We start from the raw sequence: 27531 nt of genomic DNA on the forward strand, positions 1-27531 counted from the left end.
TTTAGATAATACTAAAAGCACAGGTAACAAAAGAAAAACTAGATAAATTGGACTTTGTCAAAATTAAAAACTTTGTGCATCAAAGAACATTATCAAGAAAATGAAAAGATAAGCTATAGCATTGGAGAAAATCTTTGCAAATCCTATAAGGGTTTACTATCCAAAATATATTAAGACCCTTGAAATTCAAAACAAAAAGGTGGACAACCCAATTTAAAAATGAGTAAAGGACTTGAATAGACCCTTCTCCAGAGAAGATATACAAATGGCCGATAAGCACACAAAGATGTTTAGCTTCATTAGTCATTAGGGAAAAGCAAAATCAAAATAATGAGGTACCAATTCACAAAAACTAGGATGGATATCATTTAAAAAAAAAAAGGGGGGGGGAATAAAGTGTTGGTGAGGATGTGGAGAAACTGGAACTCTTGTACTCAAAAAGTTCAACACAGAATTACCATATGATGCAGCAGTTCCTCTCCTTGCTGTATACTCAAAAACACTGAAAATAGGTACTTAAACCAATACAGGTACATATATGTTCATAGCAGTGTAAGTCCAGAGATAGGAAAAACCCAAAATAAACACATCGACAAATGAATAGATAAGTAAATTGTGGTATATACATACAATGCAATATTATGCAGCTCTAAAAGGGAATGAAGCACTGGTATATACTACAACAGTAGATAACTTTAAAAACATTATGCTAGGGACGCCTGGGCAACTTTGGCTCAGGTCATGATCCTGGAGTCCTGGGCACCTGCTCACTGGGGAGTCTGCTTTGACTCTGACCCTCTGACTCTCCCCCGCTGCTGCTCGTGCTCTCTCTCTCTCTCAAATGAATTTAAAAAACAAAGAACAAAAAAACATTATGCTAAGTGAAAGAAGCCAGGCACAAAAGGTCATGTGTGGTTTTATTTATATAAAATATCCAGAATAGGAAAACCATAGAGACAGAAAACAGATTGATGGTTGTCAGGGGCTGGAGGGAGAAAGAAATGGATGAGTAACTGCTTAATGGCTAAGGGGTTTCTTTTAGGGGTGTTGAAATGGATCTGCTGGGATTTTTGTCAGATTTTTTTCCAATAGAAAAATTGGTGAAGGGACATAAAAGTGGACCTTAAATATATGAAAAAATACTCAGTCTCTTTCATTATAAGAATTCTAAGCTAAACTTGCACTAAGATACTATTTTTCACCTTTCAGATTAACAAAAATTCCAAAGTTTAAAAACACACTGTATTGGGGGGCACCTGGGTGGCACAGTCGGTTGGGTATCCAACTTTTGGTTTTGGCTCAGGTCATGATCTCAGGGTGGTGAGATCAAGCCCAGAGTTGGGCTCCACACTCAGAGTGCAGTCCCCTCGACTCTCTCTCTCTCTCTGCCCGCCCCCATCCCGCACGTGGCGTGCGAGTGCTCTCTCTCTAAAATAAATAAATAAATCTTTAAAACAAAACAAAACAAAAAAACACTGTACTGGTAAGACTGGGTGGGAATGGAAACTCAAATATTACTGGTGAGAGGGCAAAATCCTACAACCTCCATTCTGTTAATACATTCCATTTCTTGGATGTACTTTTAAATGAAAAAAGGTGCAAAATAATGTATGTAGTTTGCTCCATTTTGTGTAAGAAAGAAGATAAGAATTTGAGTGGTTTTGTTAGTTTGTTTCCTTGTCTTTGCATTGAGAAACACCCGATGCACAAACCAAACACTAATAAATGTGGAAATACAGCTAACTATAGAGGTGGATTAGGCAGTGGGAGACTTCTTAGGGCAATGTTTAATTGCTGAATCCCTGCACCTCAACAACACTGGTATATGGTAGGTCTTTACTGAATATTGAATGAATGAATGATGTGATACATGGCCTTAAAGAGTAGAGCTTGGACCAATGGGTTGGGAAGTAGATGAAGATTCTAGCTCAGCATCAGGAAGATCTCTCTATCTCTTCCTTCCTTCCTTCCTTCCTTCCTTCCTTCCTTCCTTTCAAGTAGGCTCTACACCCCACACAGGGCTCAAACTCATGACTCTGAGATCAAGAGCTGAGTGCTCTACCCACTAAGCCAACCAGGAGCCCCAGGAAGATCTTTCTAATAAAACAGTCAGGGTGGAAATAGGCTGCACTGGGAGGTGAAAGAACCCAAGGAATCACTTGGTGTTAGTACATTGGGTCCTAAAGCTGGGTATAAGTAAGAATTTTGAGTGGGGTGTGGGCAGAATTTAAAACCAGATTCCCAAGACTCATAGAATGAATCAGGATCCCTGGAGGTATAGCCCACAAATTTGTTTTTAAAGCTTCTCAAGAAATCCTGGTGTAATCAGACTAGCACCAATCATTCATTTATTTATTCAGGAACTACATACTGAGCCCTTACTACATTCCAGGCTGCTGTGCGAGGTGATGAGGATAGAGCCAGGAATAAGACATTGTTTCAGCTCTAATGAGACTGACAGTCTAGAAGGAGGAGGCACAGGCAACAAATAAATGGACAAATAAACCAGACAATTCAGGTAGTAACACATGCTATGACGAAGATGAAATAGGGTGAAGGGATAGAGAGTTTAGCTACAGAATGTAACAGGTGGTTGGTACTTCAGCTGGAAACTATGAAGAAGGAGCTATAGTCATGTGACGATGTGAACAAAGAGTGCTCTAGACAGAGGGAGCAGAGCGCAAAGGCTCTGTGGCCACCAGAGAGGACACTGATTAATCAGATCTAAGAGGTGGGCAGGGAGCAGGTCAGCAAGGGCCTGTAGACGAGGGGAGGGAGCTGGATTTTTATTTTAAGAGTAATGTGAAGTCTTGGAGCTTGGGAACCATGTCAGGGGGATTCAAACAGTCCAGGATTTGGAACCAAGACCCAGGTCAGCTAATTTCAGTTCCCATCCTCCTCCATTGGTACAGGTATGTGTCTTTTTCTCCAGAGGGCCAAGATTCTTAAAATTTTATATCCCCAACAGTGCCCAAGGGTGTCTTAAACACAGTGAGTGGTGAATGGTTGCTGAATAAGATGATAAATTCAGATATTCTGAAAAATCAGTAAATAAAATCAAAAGAAGGCATCTTGTCCAGATTTCCACACAATGTCTAATGGATTTCTTGAATGCCATTAGTAGGAGCTCACTACCCCAGTAATTTACCACTTTCTAGTGAAATTGCTCGTTTGAAAGATATATCTAATTTAAATACATGCAAATAATTATCTTTAATCCAATAAAATTAGGCCAAATTAGTGAATATATGCAACACTTCTGAAAAGTTGGCTTGCAATTTTAAAAAACTTGTGTAATTTATTTTATTTTCTTAATATTTTATTTATTTATTTGAGAGAGAGAGAGAGAGAGCACAGGAGCGGGGGAGAGGGGCAGAGAGAGAGGGAGAAGCAGACTCCCTACTGAGCAGGGAGTTCCATCCGAGGACCCCTATATCATGACCTGAGCTGAAGGCAGATGCTTAACAGCTTGAGCCACCCAGGCACCCCAAAACTTGTGTAATTTAATGAACGTCTACTTGTCTGTAATACTCTTAAGTATTACCTTAAAGGCAAATGGACATTTTAAATACTGATTCCAAAGCATGCCATTTTTAAGGGTCCCTAACCTATACAATGTGTATGATAAACCATTTAAATGTTCATTAGTAACATGGCCATCTAACATTTTCAGACTTAGAACTAATTGCTGAAAACCACTGAAACAAGCATTTGTCGGACCAACGTCACGAATGTTCAAAGGTACACAGGAATTGGCAAACTTGTAGGGTCAGTCCTAGATTGGGCACCACCTACCTGTGGACAGGCTTCTTCACCTGTCTGGGTCCCCGTTTCTTCATATGTAAAATCATCAGTAGGGCTTTTTAGTGATAAAAAATCTATGCAATATATTACCTAAGACAAAATGGAAAAAGGTAAAGCCCTTGAAGCAAGGGTTGTTCATCAATCATGAACATAGAGAGAAATTTCACCTGTGGTATTGGAAGTTGGGGAGAACAGCAACTTTCCAAAGCAGCCAGGACAGAATGGTTTACAGGTGAAAAATTAAGCCCAAGACGAGCCACCTCTGGAGGAGAACAGGTGTCAAAGATCAACAGTTGGGTACAAGTGTTATTTGCATTTTTGGGCAAACATCTGATGTGGCTTTGGTGTGAGCAAGCATCCTCCCTCCAAAACAGCTTAAGTGGAAAGCTTTAATAATTCATTACATTCCTGGTAAGTGTGTTGAAATCTGATTTTTTTATAAAAATATACCCAGAAATCATAATGCATGAGGAAACATTGATTAGTCACAAAACCAAATATGAGTCTTACAGTAATCATTGATGAAGAAATATTTCTAGCTCACAAACACAATGATGAAACCAACAGCTATCCAGTCTGTTCCCAGATTTTCTTATACTTGAGCATGACTGCTAATTCTGTATAAATATAAGTAGAAAAATAGCTTTTGGGACTCTTAAATCAAAGCCTATTTTCTGCCACTACCCACCTACAACCATCTGCTAGACTACGGATTAAAGAAGATGACAGCAACCCTCTAAGGATGCTTCACAAAGAAAACCAGTTTCAGAAGCCACAGGTCAAGCATTTTAAGCATAATTAAACTATTTTAGACTTCAAGTCTGTTTGGCTAATAAGTCCAAGAGAAATGAAATTATATTTAGTGAACACCATGTTTCGGTTTAAAATAACCATAAAAAGAATAAAAAATAAGAAGGAAATCTCTTGATTCTTATTTGATGGCACTAATTGTTATTCATTCACTTATTTGTTCAACAAATATTTCAACAAATATCATGTACCAGGCTCTGTGCCAAGTGCAGGAGATAAAACAGAGAGCAAATCCCTGTCATCATGAGGCTCATGAGGCAGATGAAGGGACTAGTAAGAAGACAAATAATATAATTAAAAGTATTTCCTTTGTATCATTCATAGATAAGAAACTGGGACGGAGAACACCAGAGGATGGCCGAAGAGCATCTCTCTGAGGAGGGGACCCTCCAAGCCCAAAAGATGAGAAGAAGCTAATAGTCAGAGAGGAGTATTCTAGACAGGAGTGTCCATGTACAAAGGCACTGAGGCAGGAAATCATTTGTTAAAGTCAGGATTGGATCTACCAGTGGGGCCTTGAGTGTGGTGTGGCAAAAAAGTAATTATGAGAGGAGTTTGGAGAAGAAGGCAGAACAAGACACAGAAGATCTTAGAATCATGGTAAGTATTTGGATTTTGACTGTGTAGAGAGCAAAATGGAGGCTCTCATGTCAAGCAGTCTCTCATGTCAGCCTGGGTCAAGCAACGACGCAAGCAGTTCAGCTACCGCAGCTAGGAGATACCGCGGGACCAACGTCAGCTGACTCCCTGGAACTGATGACGAGGAGAACCAGAGCGGGTCTGCAGACACCCAAAACTGATGAATCCCTTAATATAAAGGGAAGGATTTTGGCAGCAAACTGTCACTCTTCAGACCTGACCCAGTGTCTGACCACTTAAAAAAACGCAACCACCGCGGAAGGCTCTGGCCGATGGATCTCCCGACAGAACCGAGATCCTTCCCTGCTGGAACATCAGAAGCAGTGAGTGCTGAGAGCGGACCTGGACCAGACCGAGGCCTTACCTCAACTGCGCGCCCCCAGACTGATTTCGCGTTTGGTTCATTCACTGCCCGCAAGCTTCTGTTGTCTTGTTCGTTGTGTGGCTTGTCTTCTGTCCTGCTCTGTGTGCTGTGGAAGAAGCCACGTTTAATCCCATGGTGAACTGTCATTGAGTTTGGAATCCTGACCCCGCTTTATCATTGTGATTCACCTTTGCTTTATGATTGGATAAAGCTGACATTGTGGAAAGACACAACTCCTGCGTGTGCCTTCATAGCGTGCTCCTGACAAACTGTAATGGAAGCAATGGGGAGCTTTTAGAAGAGACCTGAGGTCATATGATTTTTAAAGGATCATATTTGCTGCGAGTGAACTGATTGGAAATGAGTGAGAATCGAAGTGGGGAGAAGGGTCATAAGGCTGCTGCAGCTCAGGAGATGGTGGTGCTCTGGACAAGGTAGTGGCAATCTTAGCAAGGAGAAAAATGGATGGACGCCATATGTATTGGGGAGCTCATGTCAAAAGACTTGTGGATGGATTCGAACAGGGGTGGGAGGAGGAAAGGGAGGAATCGAAATGGTTAGGTGCGTGGAGGTGCCATGGCTGAGAGGGTGGAGCCTGGGGTGTGTGGAGGTGACCTGCAGAGGTGGTGGTAGCTGATGTGGGAGTACACAGGCAAGACATGTTTGGGCATGTCTGTGAGACTTGCGAGTCCTGGTGTCAACAAAGCCTCGGATGTAGAAGAGTGGAATTCGCGGAGCAGAGGTCTGTGCTAAAGATTAACATTTTAAAGTCACTGGGATAAAAATGGTATTCAAATCATGGCAGAAAGGAGTACAGAGAAGCAAAGACGTCCTGGGAAAGAGAAGCTCCAGTGCTGTGTAAATGTTATGCAAGCAAAATTCTCCTGAACAGCTTCTTGAAGACAGTAACTTTGTTCTTGTAGTCAAATACCTGAGTAGTAGTATACAGTTGGAAAGGGGATACTGACAGCTGAGGTCTAGAAAGCCTGAAGACCTCTAACACTGGAGTGAATGAGCATTTGAAAAGAGGTTATTAGATCATCACGGGGGAATAATTGTCTTTGAGCACAGTGACGTTCTGGAGGTGATTAGATTAGAACTTAGATTGCTTGGAATGGGAAAGTGTGAGGTATATTTACGAATTGCTGTAGAGAATCTAAATAACCACAATTTTAATTCATGAACTAAACATGAATTATTTTTTTAAAGCATACAGTCTCAAAACCTTAGAAGAGTGGGGGAACGGCATTTGTTACAAGGAATGCTTCATATTCAGCAGTATTTCTAGTGGCCATGGAGCTTGCTCAGTGAGAGGCATTCTTTGTATTAGGGACTAGGGAAATTATTAACCCCCGCCTCTTGACAGCTAAGGAAATCCCTTCTGAGCTTTTTAGTAAACTTACTTGTCCATAGTTAAACTAGTAAACAGAAAGATTAGACCAGTCATTCCTAACTTCACCTCTAACCAAAACACACCATCTGTTGAACTTAGAAACAAAAAAACCAGTCAACTAACCGATCACATGAACAGACAAAAGAACTAAAACAAAAAACACTGGTATCCCGACCCACATTTGGAGATCTTGATTCAACCAGCCTGGGATGAGACCCCACACGTATGTACTTTTCAAAGCTCTCTGAGGTGCTTGTGATGGCTAGATGTGCTGGAGGGAACTTGAACTCAGGCTTTCTCATCGTGTCATTACTTGACTTTTTATCCCCCTGCTAAACTCTCATCACCTCTATTTCCTTACCAACCACACCTCTCACATCTACCCTCTTGTACTCTATCTCTGCATGGTTCTTCCGAAGGAAATTAGACGCCCTTGGCTCACGGTTCATCCTCCCTGATGGCTCCCCCATCTCTTCTGCCCTTCCCCACTCCTCTGCCACATGGGTGCTGAGGTTCGGCTGTTCACTCTTCTGCTATTCCTCCTCCTTTTCTACCTGATCTCATCCCCTCCAGCTCCCACAAGGCTTTCATGCCAATGATGGCCAGGCTTATGGCCAGACTGAACCTGACCTCCTGCCTAACACCCAGGACTGTGGAATTTATGATTTATAAAATAGCAAAATGTTTGCACTACAGTGTACCTTAAATGTTTATCTATTAAAAATATGTTGTTCTTTTGAAGTTAATCCAAAATACTGAGGTGGGGGAAGGCAGGGCGAGCAGTCAGTGGACCAGAGCTAATCCAATTACACAGATGTGACAAGTTACACCTATGGGTGGCCCTATAATTCCCATCTCCTAGTATCTATGTCTTTGTGTAATTCCCTCCCCTTGAGTGGGAGTGAGACCTGTGACTTGCTTCGAACAGAGTAGAGCAAGTGAAAGGATTTTACAAATGTGATTAAGGTTAGCTAAGTTAAAGCTGACCAGGCTGCATGGGCCTGAGCTAATCAGATGAGCCTGTCAAGAAGGCCTAGGCTTCTCTGAAGCAGAGACTTCACATAGCAGAAACACTCTTCCATTGCTACCTTCGAAGAAGCAAATTACTAAGAGTGCTATAGCCACAAGGAAGTGAAATGTCTACAACCTGAGGGAGCTTAGAAGTGAACCCTCCCCTACTTGAGCCTCCAGATGTGAACACAGAGCAACTGCCACCTTGATTTCTAGCTTGGTGCTAGACCCTTAACCCACATATATGGTTTGTTTGTAATAGTTTATTCCTCAGCAGATTGCACAGACACCATGTTGAAAGCGGAGATCCTGCATCTTGGTTACCCCTGATTTGGGCTCATGTGGTCACTGACCAAAAGCTACTTACGGCAGTGAGAAGAGCACATGAGACAGGCATCAGTAAGACAGAACTGTGTGTGCCCATGACCTCCAGTGGCGCTGGCACTGAGCAGAGGAAGAACACAGAGTTCTTCTAGACACTGATGGTGAAAAGTTTTCGACATGGGCAAATGGAAAATGCGATTGCTGTAGAATATGGTGTTGACCAAATCAATAGTTTGTATACTGAAGGCGGAATAATTTTCTTTTTGTGATTGGAGTCAACCTAATTTTGTTCTAGCGATAAAGGTAATTGCAGAATCATAGGCTTTCCTGAGGATAATGTTCACTCTGAAGAGGGTCAATGTTCACAGATACTTTGTCGTCTTGACTTACAATAGTATTCTAATCAATTAGCCAGTGAAGTAGGGGTTTTGTTCAAATATGCAATGCTATTACGAGGGAGATTTCATGAACACAACAAAATGTCTCAAGTACACAAATACTTAAGTACACACAGAACTCTTAGTATGACACAGAAGACCTCATTTAGAGATAGCCCAAGCCTAAAATTTGGTACCAAGTTAGTCATTGCTGGAGAAATATGTGGCTTAGTGTTACCTTCTTCTCTGTGTTAAAATTTCAAGCTTTGCAGTAAGCCACAGCTAAAAAGTTTGAAGTCCGTGTTTGAAATAAACAGTTCCCCTTCGGATAATAGGAAAAGGAAAAAGCATGGTAGGAAGGTATAGGTGGTCTGGTTTGTTACTGAATCTTTTGAATGGTGCTGGTAAGTTAATGGATAGTGACAGTAACAGGGAAGGTGATTTTTCTTGAAAGTAAGGGAACCGCCTGGGGAAGTGGGAGATTTGATTCCCGTGGTATCAGAGCTGGTGGAGATGTTACAGATTACTTAATACTACCCATTCGTCCTATGATCCAAATTCAGAGATATGAAGATACTAAACTCACCTGCCAACGAAGTGGTAGAGAAAAGGGATTAAATCCACACTCACCAAATTCTCTGATATTCTACTGTACTGTATTGTCTTGTTTCCTTCACTGACACCTCTGAAGAAGATAGATTTCTTGTGACTTTTGGAGACCTGCAGTCACTGAAGCTGGCTAGAATTATTGGTTCCACACAAACTCAGCTGCATTACATGATAGAATACAACTGTTCATATGCTAGTCAGCCTTGATGACATTAATGACTTAAAAAAAAAAAAGCAGCTCTGGACTGTCTCCTTGGGGAGAAACCAATGGCACATGGGCCACATTCAACCCTTCACCAAGTTTGTAAGTGGCCTCCTTTCTGGAGTTTTGGGAACTTGCTCATCTTACAGATGAGGAAACCAAGGTCCAGAAGGGGCTAAAACTCAGGCAAGTCCAGGCCCAGATCTAGGTCCCTGGCTCTGCGCTGATTGAGAACTGTAAGCACTTACTGGCTAGGTCTGGCCGACAGAGGAGGATAAACGGATTGGTTTGGGCTTGCTTGGCGGATGGCTAGAAGCCAAAGTTAGATCTAATGCATTCAGTCTTGGAAGCACAAAACATTGATTGCCTGGTGGTGTAAGAGTGGGGGAGGTTGTTTTCTAAATAAGATTGAGGCTCTGCTTGCTACAGATGCTGCCAAGAAGTGGACTGAGAAGTACAATAAGTAATTCCTTGAAGATAACTTCTTCCACTTTAAAGATGGGAAGCAGTGGTTAGAAGTGTGGTGACTACCTAAATTTAATTCCTGGCTCAGTAACTTACCAGATATGTGACGTAGGGCAAGTTACTCAATTTCTCCAAGCTTCACTTCCCTGATCTGTAAAATGGGGATAATACTGGTACTTACATAATTGTTAGGACAAAATGAAAAAGTCACTAAGAGAAAAGTACATGCTCCATGATGTTAGACATGAGTATATTCCAATTAATAATGAAAAAAAACCTGTCTTACATGATATAATGGTGAATTACTTGAAATACACTTAACCTTTTGAAATTTAATAGTTTGCCTAGTTAAGGAATGAAACATTTCTGTCAAAAGTATGTATTATTGATCAAGAAAATCTGTTCAAAATATAGCATTAGATTCAAATATAGCAGTATATACTAGGGATAAGTTTCTAAAATGCTAGTCCTCTTGACTGCTCTCCTTCCCACAAAAAAAACCACCTCGGTAATAAACACTAAGCGCAGGTGCAAATACTGTATTCCCTCTTTTTAAAAAAGAATGTATGCGTGTGGGGGGGGTATGAGTGTGTGTGTGATGTATGTAATTTTGTAAATGTGCCCTCCAGATATTTTTATTTTTCCTTTGGTCTTTTACAAAAGAAAGATATGCAAAACATCCTCAAATATACCTAGAGCCACATCGTAATAACTGGTCATAATGATGATCTTGAAAGTTTATATAAATATTTCTGTTTCGAATTACAAGATACCCCAGGACATGAGTTACTCTTTTGTTTAAAAACAAAAAAGCACCAAAAACCCAACCTACTCTTGATCCCATCAAAAACAAAAAACCCACATTCTCCAAGGTCTCTGGAAGGTTACTGAACTACAACTACCAACATTAGTTTCCTCAGAAAACCAAGATATGGTGGTACTGCTCAGTGGAGGGCCAGTGCAAAGACAAAGGGTTCTTTTTAATAACGTGAAAGTATTTTGTCACTTAAAAGTTTTTGAAAAGCACTGGGAAAATGTGCGTGCAAGTAACTGAAATGCCATCTGTGAAACAGTTACAACCACCAAAATAAGGAAGGCTTATTTTTCTATTTTACTTCAAAAGGAACAAATAAATTGGTCACCAGTCTTTGATAAGTTCTGGATTTGCCACATCTCCAGAAACCGTACAAATGGATAGTTCTTTTGTTTTACTTCAATTATTTATAACATGTATATCACATAAGGCAAATTCACTTCATGCTTTACTTAGTAAAATGGAAAAAAAAGCTTTCTCCAAAATTGGCACTAAAGTTGTTAAGTTCTTAATAGCAAGGAGATACATCCAACTAAAAGCAGAATGAACACAGTCATAATACAAATCAAATCAAAATTATTTCCTTTATATCATCAGCAATGAGTAACTCCAGAGGTAGTATGGCAGAAACGAGCATGGATCCTATCAGGTCACAACCAATGAAGAAATTAAATTTATTTTTTTATGTGGTTTTGACCATAAATTGCTTTACACATTTAGGACCTGAATAAAAACCACTCTCAGCAGAAACCTTGGCCCATTAATTCAACTGACATATCAATTTACAACTTTCAGGACTGCAGATATAAAAAATGTAAAGTATAAAATTATGTAAGTTTGAAATGGTTTTAATCATATTCATTAAAAATATTTACATTTCCCAGTACTTACTTGACAAAACCCCCTTGCAATATATTTCTACTCTAAACTTTTATTTATAAAATGAGGCTCATTTATGAGATTTCAATGAATGTTATACTGCAAATTGCTTACATTCCGTAAAATATTTTAAGAACTTTTCATATCAAAGGTAGTTTATATTGGATTATCTGAAACCCAATAGTGCCCACAGATGAGCTTCTTATAATTCTTTTCATTAATGCTTGGAAAGCACTGTGAAAATGAAAAGTGCTGTTAAGTGCTATCATCTCCCTTAAGTTTTCACTTACGCTGTGTGCACATTGTGAAATAAACACATATGCAGCATGTCCATGTTTTGATATGTATTTTTATTTCCCTGCAGTTTTCACTTATCAAGAACAAGTAACAGGGAAAGTTGTCTGAACTAGTGCATAAACAAACATTCTGAAACACCACTACACGTATCTAATTTACAAGAACCGTATAAAAAAAGTCACTAAAACACTACACTATGAAGGTGTCCAACGCTTACAGTCAGACTTTTTCCAACCCGTTACTTGCCTTGTAGCCACAGGAAAACTCTCCAAAATTGAAAAGACAATCTTGCCACAACCCTCCCCCCCTCCCAACACCTGGGATGGCTCGATATCTAGACTTCCAATAATTATTGCAATGATATGATGCAATACATACCTGGTAAAATATCCTTTATGTGGTGTGTTACAGTTTTAAAGCCAGTTAAAATATGCAGTCTTCAGATAAAATGTAATCCTTGAAAAATTTTCTTATCTGCACAGTTTAAATGTGCTTAGATGCATAATTTTTCCTAGTCCGTTTTTCCTGTGTAATTATTTTTTATAAACTGGTATTATAAATAGAAATATACATTCAAAATATATGGAAAAGTGAGTTACTACATTAAATTTGCATGTATCGATCCATCCCTTTCCCCTGCACAGTAATAGAAAATACTATTTTGCCTTGAACTTCATATTTGACAGTGAAATGCCACTAGTATTTACCAAAAAGTCCATCTAGTCAAATTGTGAAACAAAATGAACCAAGTGAAAACTTTACAGTTCCTTTAGAAAAAAATTACAAGAATTTCATTTCCTAGCTATGAATCTTTAACTTTTTAGACACAAAGTTGGATTTATTTTTACAAGATACAAAATGTAAACATGGCAAAATAAATAGTTAAAACAAGTGATGCAGGATCCCATTTCATGCTCATGATCCCATTAAAGAATTATTTTTTAAAATCCATTCAGTTGCAAATTCAAGTGCAAAAGCATGATGATGAATATCTACTATTCAAGTAACAGAAATAATATTGATGATACAAATAAACTATTTTACAAGGTAGTGATTTTCCCAATTTTACAAAATATACATCATATATCGATTTAATATCCGATATACTGTAGTCCATTTAGGTCCATTGTTACGCTCCGTGATCCACAGAGTGTTGCCTTTTGCATTCAGCTGGAATATGAATGACTGCACACCATCAGCACAGGTCAAAAGCCACATGTTTTAGGTTATGTCACTTCCATAGCTACTGTTGTCTCTGCTATTCCATTTAAGCCCAATCTTTCAGGTTCATGGTTCTCTCTAAAAAAAGGCAAAGAATAAAAATAAACATTAATGCTCTCTAGAATATGATATTATCAGTATTTACAGACACTTTTTATGTAACTACAACACGTATTTCACAAGAATATTTCCCATTTTTATCATTCCTATACAGGAATGAGGACAAGTTTTTTTCAGGTAAGAAATCCTATTAATTCCTAATTACTTGATTATAACTGTTTACTTAGGAAACAGTAATTTGACATAGTATTTCAGTAGAAAGAAGCCAATGACAAACTACTCATGAAATGTAACACAAGACCATCCAAGTTTTTTACAACAGATGAAGCATATAATGCTCAAAAAGAATAATCATTAAAAGCACAGTATCACCTACTTTCCACTATAGTTTAATTTTATAGGTTTAAGGTCACGTAGTTATTAATTCATGCACCTCAACTGTTTTCTGATTCACCATTCTCATGTATTAGTATCACAGAAAGAAATATAAAAACATACCCTGAAATACATTATCACAGATTTAGCTAATCCCAGAATATTCTCAATTTTAACATATACATAGAATAACTTACTTTCCCTTTGTGTATAATCCTGAAGGGAACACAACAACACCTCTAACCTTCCCAACTGTCTATGCTACAAAAAAGTAACAGAAGACTGAAGCTTCTAAAATATTTTTTGATGTATTTTTGGGGGGTCTGATGGTTTTCAATTTGATGTTTTTTTCCCCCCCTGTTTTTTATACTTCTGGTTGGCATTTAAACATCCTACTAGTGACCTCAAGCGAAACAGTCTAAGTCACAGAGCTCTACATTAAGCAGATCTCGGTATGTGTTAAAAAAGCAAGTCAATAAAGGGACATCTATTGCTTGGGCAGTAAAGAAAAAAAAAAAAGTCTTTTTCCTCCCACAGTATAGCCAGCAGAGAGGGATGGAACGGTACAGGAAACACACACACACACACACCTCGCTATGCTGCTGATGGCACTGCTAGGAGTAACCTTTGGCACTCTGTCCATACTGGCAGCAACTGTGGCAAGTTTTAAGGCTGTTGGCGATGGTGCTGAAGTCCGTGTATTGATATGCACATTGACTGGAGAAACAACACTGACATTATTGAGGTGCACTGCATTTGTCAGGCAGGAATTGTTCATGGGAAGTGTCTGAGGACTGCTTGTGCACAATGCTGGGATTAAGTGGTTTGTAGTGGTGTGGCCAACTGTCCTTACAAGTTGTACAGCGGAAATCCCTGGGCTGGATGATAAAGCCATATTGGTGGAGTATAACGTTTTAGAGGTTCCTGAAGGAGGAAAAGAAAATAATTCAATTCGTATCATGAGACATTAATTAAACTCTCAAAAAATCAGGAGTTTAATAAAAAGTGCAAACACTGGTATACTAATTAAATACCGTTAATTTTCCACATATTGGCCTCTCCAAAGAGAGTTCCTGATCACAACATACTTACCTGTTACCACCCCAAAGATAGATCTTTCTATTGGCCTGCATAAAAGGGCTTTACAAAGTATTCTGCTGCATCCCTATTTGGAAAGTAGGAAATCGCGGGGCAGAGAGGTCCTCTCTGGAGGTTGAGAGCATGTGGAAATGATAGTTGAATTCTATCAGAATTTACACATGCAAGAAGAAATCAGTACGGAGAGGCAATCAGGATCATATGTAGATCTAAAAGCAAGTGGAAAAGCCTAGGGTCTGAGTAGTAGTTGAAGGCTGATAGGAACAGCAAGTCATTGAGGACTCGGGGTAGTAAGAAGCAGACAAGGTTCCAGAGTAATACTGTATTTCAAGGGGAGGAGTCAGAGAAAGCAGTCTGATGAGTATGTGCTAGTGGGATGGTAAACCCAATTTCAAACCCCGGATCAACCTGGATTGCATTTCGCCTTTTTATCACTGCATGGATTAATTCCATGGTGATGGTTAGCAATTAGCTCAATATGTTTCCTAAGATGTGAGGCAAATGATAGTACATGAATAAAACTAGGCAGGGTGGAAGTGCTACACAGGAATGTATCTAGTGGGTGCAGGAGGACAGGGAAGCAGGCTCTATGTGAATTCTAGAAAACATTCAGCTATTCCATGACACCTATCCATAGAAATTCTGAAGAGTCCTGACTGACTTCTTGTACAATGCTTTCCCCTTGCATTTAAATAAAAGCCATATCTCAAATCAGTGAGTTACAATTTTGAGCTAATAAAGTACCACACGAAACCACAGGCTTACCTGAAGGCTGGACAACACCATTTATGTTGTTGTGGCCAGTGTTCTGTTCCTTGGCTACCTCACCGCGACTCGGAACAGGTGCGCTGACCACTGCAGATGCAGCAAAGTGGGCGCTGGCTGAGTCAAGTGTTTTAGACATACAGTCAGAGGTGCTTGAGCCCTGTAAGATAAACGAAATTAAACTCTCAATTTTTCAGATGTGATTTCATGAACGTGACTATTTAAAGAAATGGGCAAACCAAAAGGCAGTTGCCTTTTTCATCTTGAATAGTTACAGGTGTTCAGATTAAGAGATCTAGGACTCCACAGACTATTTTTGGCATAGGAAAGCAGGGAAATAAATGACTAAAAACTGGGAAGAAGCAACTATTTTGGAGAACTAGGGAATTAAAAACCTCAAACCTTTAATACTCTACTGATTTCTCCAGTAAGTGTTCATGAAAGCCTTTAAAAATACCTGACAATCTAGATACTATGGAAAACATGAAATCAAAGGAACTAACCATCATTTTTGTCACAATGTAAGAACATGTCTGGCCTAAACCTGCAGCAGGCTAGCGACCCAAGAGATTCAGAAAAAGCAAACAAAGTTTAATGGCCATTCCTCTTGATTCTCTATGAAACTGGTCGGCTGTTAATAACAGCCAATAGCTCTAAATTTGTGGGACAGTCCCAAATCCACCTGGATGCTAGAGGAGTGCTGAGGGGTCCTGATGTCACTGAGATTTTCATGTTCTTGGATTCAGGATTTCCAAGGTTAGCGTATTTAGTGATCCCCTGAGAATGAATTGAACTTCCATCAGCAGACGCTGGCCTAAGAGATCTCACAGAATACAAGGAAGACTGAGCTCATCTCAGTTATTCCTTCAGAATTACTTTTGGAATTATGAAGCAACAAAACTTAAGACCTAAAACACTAGATGTCTTTCTTTCAGATGGCTCAAATTTGAAATATACTTTTCAGTTAGTTTTATTTTTAGTGGCTTAAACAATAGAACCTTATTCTCATACAGTTCTGGAGGCCACGAGTTCAAAGTAAGTCTTACAGGGCTCATATCAAGGTGTTTGCAGGGCTACTTTCTTTTGGCAATTACAATATCATAAGGTATTTTTATTCTTATCCCTAGTGTATTCATTTAATCATGCCTATGGAAAACTTCACCTGGTGGCAATTTTTTTCTTCAGGGGAATGTGATTCAAAGAGACAAGGGGCTATGTTGTTTAGATTTACCGCACAATTCAAGGGAATTACCTCTTAGCCCACGGGGCACATCCATATGGCACTTAAACACACAGTTTAAGAAGGGGGTGGGAAAGTTATATTCTTGGGAAAAAAAAAAAAATAGGGCGCCTGGGGGGCTCACTGGTTAAGTGTCTGCCTTCGGCTCAGGTAATGAACCCAGGGTCCTGGGATCGAGCCCCTGAACTAAGCTCCCTGCTCAGTGGGGAGTCTGCTTCTCCCTCTCCCTCTGCCCCTCCCCCCAACTCGTGCTTTCTAATAAATAAAAAAAGAAAAAACTAAGTTTTGAGGGCTGTAGGGGTGGGGATGATAGTTCTAAGAGCATATAATTCCTTCGACAAATTCTCAATAACCCTTTAAAACAACACAATTTCTTTCCTAAATTACAAATACCATATTTGACTCTAGTACTTCCTTTATTTTATCAAGGTTATCCTCTGTGACTTGACTAAAATTGAACAAAACTATGTAATTATGAAAGGAAAAAAAAAAAACATAATCATGATGAAAAGACAAGCTTACCTGTGCTTTTGGATGTGTTTGTTGCGAGGAATGCTGAGACTGCTGTTTCTGCTGAAGCTGAGCAAGCTGCTGCCTTTGCATCTGAACTAACTGCTGTTGATGTGTCTGAAACTGCTCTTCTGTGATACCCCCTGTTACTGGTAAAGGACACTCATTTCAGAAATAGGTATGTTTTAAAGTACTTTTAACAACACAAGTAGAATACAATATAAAGTGATTGCATAATTAAGATGAAAAGCAACTGCAAATCATATATCTGCAAGAACCCAATAAAAAGCCAAAGTGGTTTATGCTAATATCCATGATCTTCTAATGTCACATGCTAAAAAAGTTCCTATATGTAGTGTTTACTGTATAACATGGTTCTAACATGAAGAGTCTAACCATTTATTCAGACTTAGCGTCTTTGAGATCACTCTTAGTTCACTATATCGTGGTAACTATATAATGAGAAAAACTTTGCTTTTTATTACTATAAACAATAATAATGATTAAGTGATAGCCTTAAGTAAGAAAGCAGGACCATCTGGAAGACTAAATGATCCTTATTGCTGGTTTCCATTTAGGACATTTTCTCTGATTACAAATCAGAGTAGAGGACAAAGATGTTCATCTAGTATAACCATTAACTGAGTTTTAAGCCAATAGATTTGATGCTAAAATGCCTTAAGTTAAACCCAAAATATAAAAATAAAAATTTTAAGTTAAACCCAAATATAAATATGGGCTAGAAATCAGAGAATTGTTCAGAAAATTAAAGGCAGACTGTATCCTCCGATGTAATCAATTATGCTCTGTTAACAGAAGTTAGTAGATTTCAAGTAAAAATAAGACATCGAAAACTTTTGTTTACAAGATTAGCTAAGAAAAAGTTATACTAAGAAACATTTTTCTTCACTTTCATTCACTAATTTTCAAGTAGATCACTGATAAACTGACTTGAGGACACAAAACTATTTCCAAAGTAGTACATTATCAAAATCAAGAAATATTAAGACCCATCAGAATACACCTACTACTAGAGTAATTTTGCTCTATTTTTCTTCATTGCTTTCTTTGCTCTCTCCCAACTATTTCTTTCAATCAGCAAGTATTTACTATATACGATGATGCAGAGTGCTACCTTAAGAGTTAAGAGAATACAGGGCAAAATAAACTAAAAGGGTCCCCGCTATAAAGTCCTGCTGTGTAGCTGGAAAGAAGAGATACATAAAAAGAAATACCAACTAATATGAGTCAACCTTTAAATGCAATTGAGCAATCAAATCAACAGGACCTAAAGGGGTTTGGCTAGAAGACTACACCCTCAACCTAGGTTACTTAACTAGCCCCCCACCCCCAAGTTTTCCATTTGGTACAATTACAAATCAGAAATTTTTAAAAATGTGACGGTGATACAGCCTATTTTCTATGAAAAGGGAGTTAGGCCCCAGAGATGGACAAAGCATTAGATATGCTTTCATTTCTGTTCTGCAACATTATCATTAAGATTTGTACTGGACTATGAAGGAAAAACAGTTCTTAGATAGCAATTTTATTTTTAGAAGAGTAAAAGACCTGGGGCTACGATAGTGCTCACTCTAAAATTTTAATATTACCTGTATTTTTGAAGTACACATTAGTTATCTTACTGAATTACCAACAAAATCAAATGTTTTTCTTTGTTTGCACATGTTAAATTCACTGCAAGTGTTCTATTTTTAAATGAAAAAAATATTTTTAATTCTAAGATTACAATCTTCAAAATCAAATGAAAATGTGAAGTATTCATGAATTTCCAGCTGTTTGAAAACCTTGGGAAAGAGATGAAAAATAGTTTATTAGATAAAACGCAGGAAGGAAAAATCTTAAGTTAAACCCAAATAAATCTGTTTAAAGTCTTATGTGTGTAGTGTGCCAATTCAAATGAAATGGACTTGGAATCTGGTGTTAGCATGGTCTACTCCCTCAAATCCAGCATTATGTTCATCTACAGCTAAGTTTTTTTGTTGTGGTGAAAAGGTGGGAGGTTACAGTGATTAAGTGAGGAATAAACCAAATTAAGTGACTGTACTTTTAATGGCTATTTCAAAACTGAGAGAGAAATGAGAACATTGAGAATCTTCTTCTCCAAAATCTTTTAATTCAGAAAATCATGAGTGAGATAGAAATCTAATTCAGAATAACTATGTACCTAAATTAGTAGAAAGTTCAAAAGCACTTTTTAATTAAAAAAATTACTTTCGGTTGGTAATCCACGAGTAACAAAGTATTGCCAACTATAGGTGTTCTACTTGCTTTTTATGAATGGATGATCATTTACATATAAATTAAAAAGGAATGCTGATAAGATTGCCTCTTTTGCGGAAGAGAGGATATGTCTACTTATGCCCTGTCCTGTTGAGACCATTAATTTGCTCAGGAACCCCATCCTTTTCCCCATAGAAAACTCATGAAAACCCCAACAACACTCAATCCAAATTACTCAAATTAATGGTCAGTGTTTCCTAACCTTTTTAAACCTAGGCTAACTTTGATGCCAAAAATTTCATCCCTGATCCCATTACTGGTTGGGAATGACTGATATAAACTCAATTTAATTCTATAATAAGGTAATGCGTTGAAAATGACATTTATTTTTTTTCTCTTCCCCTCAACTCAGTCTTAGCATGTTATATTCATTCTTGACATCTAATTCTTTCTTTACTATTAAGTTTTGTGCTTGAAAAGAAGCTGATGCTCCTCATTCAGAATTTTCTAGAGCATTGTTTAGTATTATTTTAACTCTTTAGACAAAAAGAGCAATTAGTAATTGTGGCACAGAATTGGTACACATACAAAACACCCTTTCATTTTGTTAGGGTGAACGGAAAGTGGTAAGAACTGTACTATTTTAATGGCACAGGCACAGTGGTGAATTTTCATCCTTAGGGTTGACTTAATAGTAGGTAGAGGTAAGTAACTTGGTAGGTAATTTGAGAGTTCTTTCTCTACTGATTATTCTTCCTTTCATAAATTACTCAAATACTTTGACAAGAAATTTATTTTGTACACTGATTTGCAGTCATCAAAAGGCAAACGTTAAAACACGTCAGGAAAAGGTTGCAGTTATAGTGTGAAGAAATCTGTTTAGAAATGAGATAGAGAAGAGGGGACCCAGCCTTGGGGGGGGGTGGGGCTGTAGAGGCAAAAAGGGGACTTGGGAACATACAAAACAGAAACCAATCTGCCTCTCCTGCTTAGGGCCAAGCCAAGTTCTTTCCACTAGTTGCTCCTAAGTTGCTAGCATAAAACTGAAATTTATGTTGGTCATAAATCTACGCTCTCCCACCCCTTTAAGTCCTGTCAGTTTAAACGTAACCACAAGGGCGCCTGGGTGGCTCAGTCGGTTAAGCGACTGCCTTCGGCTCAGGTCATGATCCTGGAGTCCCTGGATCGAGTCCCGCATCGGGCTTCCTGCTTGGCAGGGAGTCTGCTTCGTCCTCTGACCCTATCCCCTCTCAGGTGTTCTCTCTCTCTCATTCTCTCTCTCTCAAATAAATAAATAAAATCTTTAAAAAATAAAAAATAAAAAAAATAAAAGTAACCACAAATCTGACTGTTTTGTGAAGGGAGCAATAATTCACTAATCTAGATAGATGGGAAATGTCCTTTTACCGGAGTAAGAAGTTTTCCAAATCTCTGTGGTTAATACATGATAAAATATGGATACACATATTGTAGAATTTTCCTCTTTATATATGCAAATACATCATTCTATACATTAGTGGTGTATTTGCATTTCTAAATATTTTGTGTATATAACCAATAGTCTGTTTTTCACTAAAGCCCCTAAACTTTCTGGCATTTTTTTTTTTTTTTTTTGTATCTGGCTCATTACCCATCTAAGATTTATCAGCTGCTTTACTCACCAGATGAATCCATGTATTTTTTGTTAGAATACTTGTCACCATCCTTGGAATGTTGATTCTGATTTCAAAAGTCCTAGGCATTCCTCATTTCATCTTTCACCTTTCAGGTATGTGGTTCCTGTATGGTGGTCTGTTAGGCTGATTCCTTATTAGCTTTCCCTCTCATATTCTGACAGTGATCCATCAAAAATATACTCAAGGTATCTCCACTATATTTTACACTGGTTTAATAATTCTAAACCCCTAGATCACTGTTTCTTAAACTTGGGCCCACAGAAGTATTCTTGAGTATGTGGGAAATCTTTACATGTATTTGCTAACTTTTGTTTTGTTGATAAACTAAGAAGAAAAATCTAATAGAAACATATTCTGGATCTTCTGGATGATCATCTCACAATAGAGTATGAACATATGATTTTTTGTGCTTGTGTGTGCCTTTTTAAAATTATTTTTAATGCAGTGTTTCTCTAAGTGGGCTAGTAGAATCTGTATTCTTGGGAAGCTATGGATTTTTTTTAAACACTAGCCTAGACCAAGTTTTCATAGTTTAATGAAGAACATCTAATATGGTAGTAAAGATTATCTAAAAGTCAAAATGAATATATATTATCCAGTATATCTTCATCTACAGGGTAGGTCTTTGTTACAAAAGTCTTAATATATGCTTTATTGAAGCAATGCTGACTATATGCATTTTTGTTTTAAAAGACAGATCTGGGGCTGACGGGGGTGGGGAAGACAGACAACCTATTTTAAACTTTGTAGGTCTTACAGAGGAGTCAGGTGAAACTTAACATAAACCATCGGAGCTACTGTGAGGATAAATCTTTCAATCCTTGAAAGTTGACATTATTTGTCTAGGACTATACATATCCTATAATGTAACTCTCACAGTTAAAGGCAAACTAATGAATAGACTGCAAAACTGTGGGGGTACAAAGGGTGAAGATGGGAGGTGAAGTCAGGGATGAAGGATGAGGGGATGAAGAATGAGGAACAAATGAAATGTGAAAATAAAGACCCATTTAGGGGGTGCCTGGCTGGCTCAGTTGGTAGAACATGTGATTCTTGATGTAGGGGTTACAGGTTCGAGCCCCACAGTGGATGTAGAGATTGCTTAAAAATAAAATCTTTAAAGACCCATTTAAACTTCTGATATCCAACCTAAATAGTTACAACTGAAATTTCAGTATTATTTCCTTTAGTAGTCAAATTAAAATATTTTAATTCCTGAAATCTGAATCTATTTCTCACACCTCTGGAAGCAACCCTAAGTCAAAAATGAATCCTTGTGAGTACCTTAGCCAGTTGTGAAAATGTAGTTTTACCTATTCAAAAATTTTCACACTTGCAAACATTTTATGGCAATTTAAGAAAGAATGGGAAAAGAAACTGAAAAAATTAAAAAATCAGGAACTTCTCTTGGAAAACTGTCCAAAATGCTGATGTTCTTACAAATTGGTAATGTTAAGATATTTGCAGCTGGTCAAAAAGGCTGCTGGTATCTATTCAATATACGAAGACAAATGAGGGGGAAAAAATGCTCATTGCAACCATGCATTAGTCAAAACCAAGGTTAAATGTAAATTAATCCAGCTCTTCAAGTCTGAACAAGCAAAGCTTCCTTCCTTCCTTCTTTTCTTCATATTAAAAGTAATCTCTACACCCAAGGTGGGGCTTGAACTCACAACCCTGAGATCAAGAGTCACATGCTCTACCAAACTGAGCCTGCCAGGTGCCCCAAGCAAACCTACTTTTAGAGGTGCAATACATTTTCTTAAGTTCTGGTTTTAAGAACAACAGCTCAAAAGCATAAATAAATCTGCAGTTTCAAATGACTAAAAACTTTATCATCTAGTTATATAAAGAATGTAATCCTTGCCATGTGCTGTAAACTCCTTGAAAGGATTATTGTCTTGTAAAACTGCAACTCTTAAACACTTAACATAGTGCTCTGCATATAATAATTCCAAATAATTATGTGTGAAATTAGTTTTCCTTGGTTATTCACTTGCCACGTTCAGCACAATCTATCTTTCCTTTCTTTGCCCTGCTTCTATTCTTTAAGAAGACTAATCCAACTAAGAAAACAGATCTTACTTAATAGTTAATAAGACATGTGTCTTTGCTTTAAAATGAAGTCTTCAGTTTTAGTTCTTCTAATACCTAGGACATACATTTCAATTTGTTTTAAGTCCTTTAAGTATGATATCAAAAGTAACAATTAGAATATATTTAGGACACAGGGATTATGACTTGAAAAATATTAACTAGGTTATTAACAACATAAAATTCTTTGCCACTAGCCCTCAAGTTCCAGTGTTTTTAAGAACTAAAAAACTTGTGATATAAATAAACATTACTGTCAAGTGTATCAGATTTCTATTTCTGATTAAACCCTTTCTTTGTTCCGATTTCCCAGCTGTGAAACAGAAAATTCAGTACTTAATAATTTGTCTAGCTCAGTGATACACTCTGTAAGGTAAAAATATGGTCCTGTGTCAGTCTTGTTACTCTTAAAGACAAACACACTCTCATGACCAACTCCACAAAGAATAAGCAGAAGGCAACAGTACTAATAAAGGCATAAAGATTAAAAGAAATAAAACAGATGAGGGTTCAATTCTGTTATCTATGTCCATCAAACATAAAACTACCAACTTTCTAAAAACTCCTACCATCCTTCTCTTTAAGTTGATGAAGGAATTCCCATCAATATTTACTGAACTGTAATGGAATTCACTGAAATTATCTAACCAGAACTAAGAGGACTATGTAATGAATAGAACTGGTACAAATGGGTACTTAAAACTGTCACAGCTTTTCAACTGTTTACAAAAATGCTGTTAAAAGACTTGTTCCATTATGCATTTACATACCTGTGCCTAGTATTTTGAAACAAAACAAATGTATTTAAAAAAACAAAACAAAACCAAAAACCCTGTGGCCTCAATGATTAGAGGATCACAGCTGAGAAGGAAAATGTCAAACAAAACCCTTTACTCTAGCAACAGAATTAAATATATATTTGAAAATTTCTATTTAAAAACTGATTCTGGGACGCCTGGGTAACTCAGTCGATTAAGCACCTAGATGGCTCAGTCGCTTAAGTGACCTTCGACTCAGGTCATGATCCCAGGGTCCTGGGATTGAGCCCCACACATCAGGCTCCTTGCTCAGCGGGAAGCCTGCTTCTCCCTCTGCCTGCCGCTCCCCCTGCTTGTGCTGTCAAATAAGTAAATAAAATCTTTAAAAAAACAAAACACTGATTCTAATGTAGCTTAGTTGTTGCTTAAATCTTGAAATTTGTCAAAGAAAGAAGGAAATGGCACTATGTTGAGAATACTAAAAAACTGACACAGGATATATTATGCAGACCAAAAAGACTATTTTTTTTTATCTTAGGGGAAAGGTAAAAATTAAAAAACTTTACTGTCTATGATGTTAACATCACATATTTGTCACTTAAGTTACCTGAAAAGTGCCTGTGTGCCTAAGATACTTTAAATGCTTATTTTATGCTGATGTACTATGATAGTGTCATAAAATTCTAGAGCTAATTATTATAGAATTATTTAAGTTATAGTAAGTTATATTCTGGATCAATACATCTAGAGTAATGATGACATAACAACATACACAACCTATGCATATTTTCTGGAAGAGTCAAGTCAAATCCTTTTGGAGTTTACTGGGAAGGTACAATAGAAAGCTGGCCATGTTCAAGCTGAGATGAAATGTAAAATCATTTTTTTGGTATGGTACACATTGTTAGAGAAGAAATTCAATCTACTATCAAATCTAATTATAAATGCCTACACTGAGATGTTTTTAAACTGCCCTTTTGGCAAAAATTATTTTGAGTAATTTTTGATACAGAAATTCCAATTCAGCTAAGTAATTTGAACACTGTCATGGGGTTGGCAGAAAAAAAAAATCTGACTTAATATTTGTCAACTTTCTACCTTTAGATTTCTAATAAGCTTGCCACCACAAATAATATTTGGCATTTATCTATTTCAGCTTCAAAAGCTCATTAAACTTCACAGATTCATGAACTTTATATAATGGGATATCATCTTCCTTATCCAAGTTTGCTCAGGAGAAAATTAACCAACTAATTTGGAGGAACGACATGTCAACTTCTAATCATTCAAACAAATCCAATTTTCTACTATAATCTTTAAACAGATAAATGTCTAGGTCAAGTTTAAAAATAAGCAGTCCAGTAACAAAAAAAGACTGAACATGACTGAGACCAAATTTCAAACTAAAATGATTTGAAACCACTTTAAAGATGTTTAACATAATTTTGTATAGTAAAATGCACCATTCAGGAAATAATTTAGAAATACTGATGTTTTCTAGAAAGGAAGGATATCAACAGTGTAAGTCAAGTCATATCTAGTTTTGTCTCTGGATACCATGCACTGCTTGTATATATCATAAGGATATTAAAAATTATACCTACTTGTATACATGTGATAGAGAGAAGACTATCCGCAGAGGAAAACAAATCAAAATTAGATTTTAGATTGTCTAGATATTATACATTATTTACAATGTACATGTCATAAAAATATTACATTAATTTGGGCACCGTGTTTCTTAAAGTGAAAAATACTCTCCAATCTCAATCAGAGGTAAGCTACCAAACAAAATTACAACTATTCATGGGGAGCTTCTTAAAAAAATCATTTTTCAGAAAGAAAGTGTTCAATGGTACTCTTGAAGAGCCAATGCCTACATCTGAGCAAAGCTAATATACAAAAAAGGGAAACTTTGTTTAAGAAGTGCACACTATGGCTATGAAGATCTGCTAGCAACTTATAACGACTTTGCCCATAGGGAACTCCCTATGCATTCTGCCTACACATTCACCATACCAGGCACACATATTCAAAATATAAGTCAGGTTTTAGAGGTATTAGGACATTGTTTAAAATGTGAACCACAATAATGGGGTTTAGGCTGGAAAAAAACTGTAGTAGGTTAAGGTAAAAAATTCCTTTCTTCAGTGGGATTATGAAAATAAACTTCCAAGGGGCACCTGGGTGGCTCAATTGGTTAAGCATCTGCCTTTGGCTCAGGTCATGATCCCAGGGTCCTGGTATCGAGCCCCACGTCTGGCTCCCTGCTCAGTGGGGGCCCTGCTTCTCCCTCTCCCTCCCGCTCTGCCTACTTGTGCTCTGTCAAATAAATAAATAAAATCTTAAAAAAAAAAAAAAACTTCCAAATTTACCCTGAGCACTTAGCACTTATTTAGTGGATAATGAAAATTAAGGAGAAAAAAAGAGCATGATATACTTTTAACAAAGTGACAGCTTACCTGATATGCCATTCTTGCTGGTGTTCAATAAAGCTACAGATGCTGCAGAAACTCTTTTATTGTTCACAGTCTGCCCTGATTTTCTTGAGGTACATTCTTCACTATCACTGTCCTGTAAATTTAGTAGCCTTGGCTGGAAACACTGTAGTCGACATGATCTGATATTGCTTAATATTTCAGAAAGGGACAGTCTATTTTCACAATGTTTACTGGAAGCATTGGTCCGAGTGAAATTAGAAGAAAAGTCTATAGTTTGGGAAGAGCTTGTAAAACCATTCAGCATTTCAGGGTCTATCTGTTTCAGGACTGGGTCATGTTCTGTGGATATTCGGTCCATTATAACCCTGAAAAAACAATATAAAACCAAGTATTATCTGGAAGAACTTAGTAACATTTTCTTTATATCGCCCCCTCTAGTTTATAAACAAAAACCAGGCCAAAACAAATTGTTTACCTTCCACCTCTGCCAATTCGCCTCCTTGCAAATCCTATACATCTTCTTGGGACTGTAAGCGTTGTAAGGCAATGCCTGTATCTCAACTTATCCAAATCTGCCAATTCTGAATTTTCAAATGAGTGGTTAGCTTGGTCCAAACGAGGCTGCAAAGAAAGAAATAAAATGAAAACTCATGGAGTAAATCTGAAATGAAGAGAAGTTACATCATGATAAAAATAAAGTACAGCATTAGCAGGGCAATTAAAATTTAGATATAAAACTGTAAAATTGGGTTTTAAATGACATTAACAAGATAAACTTTATAAAACTGAATCAAAAGTTCACTCACCAAAATAACTGAAATTGAATTTAATATTTTAGGGTATAATATATATTAGAAGAAATACATCTTTAAAGAAAAATATGGCTTTTAACATCTATGTAGAAAAGTAGAGATAGTAAAGTTAGTAATGCATAGGCTTCCTATTGATATAAACCAGAAGGAAAATTGTTTTTGAACCAAAAATTGTACTTTAAGCATGTATGTATGGGTCAGGCTGACACTTTTTTTTTTTTTTAAAGATTTTATTTATTTATTTGACAGAGA

The 27531-nt window shown here is 37.4% G+C and overlaps 1 protein-coding gene across 2 annotated transcripts in view; it reads right to left on the reverse strand.

Annotated features, from left to right (window-relative positions):
* Positions 1-11244: 11244 nt before the first annotated feature.
* EPC2 (enhancer of polycomb 2) overlaps positions 11245-27531 on the reverse strand; it is a 124189-nt gene continuing 107902 nt past the window's right edge. Inside the window, exons 9-14 of one of the 2 annotated variants that reach the window (XM_081814473.1) lie at positions 26943-27088; positions 26489-26832; positions 17270-17400; positions 15508-15667; positions 14235-14568; positions 11245-13287 (exon numbers count right to left, since the gene is read on the reverse strand). In XM_081814473.1, the coding sequence (XP_081670599.1) occupies positions 13215-13287; positions 14235-14568; positions 15508-15667; positions 17270-17400; positions 26489-26832; positions 26943-27088 (1188 nt within the window). In that variant the 3' untranslated portion in view covers positions 11245-13214. Of the gene's footprint in view, positions 13288-14234; positions 14569-15507; positions 15668-17269; positions 17407-26488; positions 26833-26942; positions 27089-27531 lie in introns of both variants that reach the window. The other variant, XM_081814472.1, reaches the window with a different exon arrangement.

This window comes from Leptonychotes weddellii, chromosome 3, assembly GCF_054177405.1.
Source record: "Leptonychotes weddellii isolate Sample4059 chromosome 3, ASM5417740v2, whole genome shotgun sequence".
Lineage (NCBI taxonomy): Eukaryota > Metazoa > Chordata > Mammalia > Carnivora > Phocidae > Leptonychotes > Leptonychotes weddellii.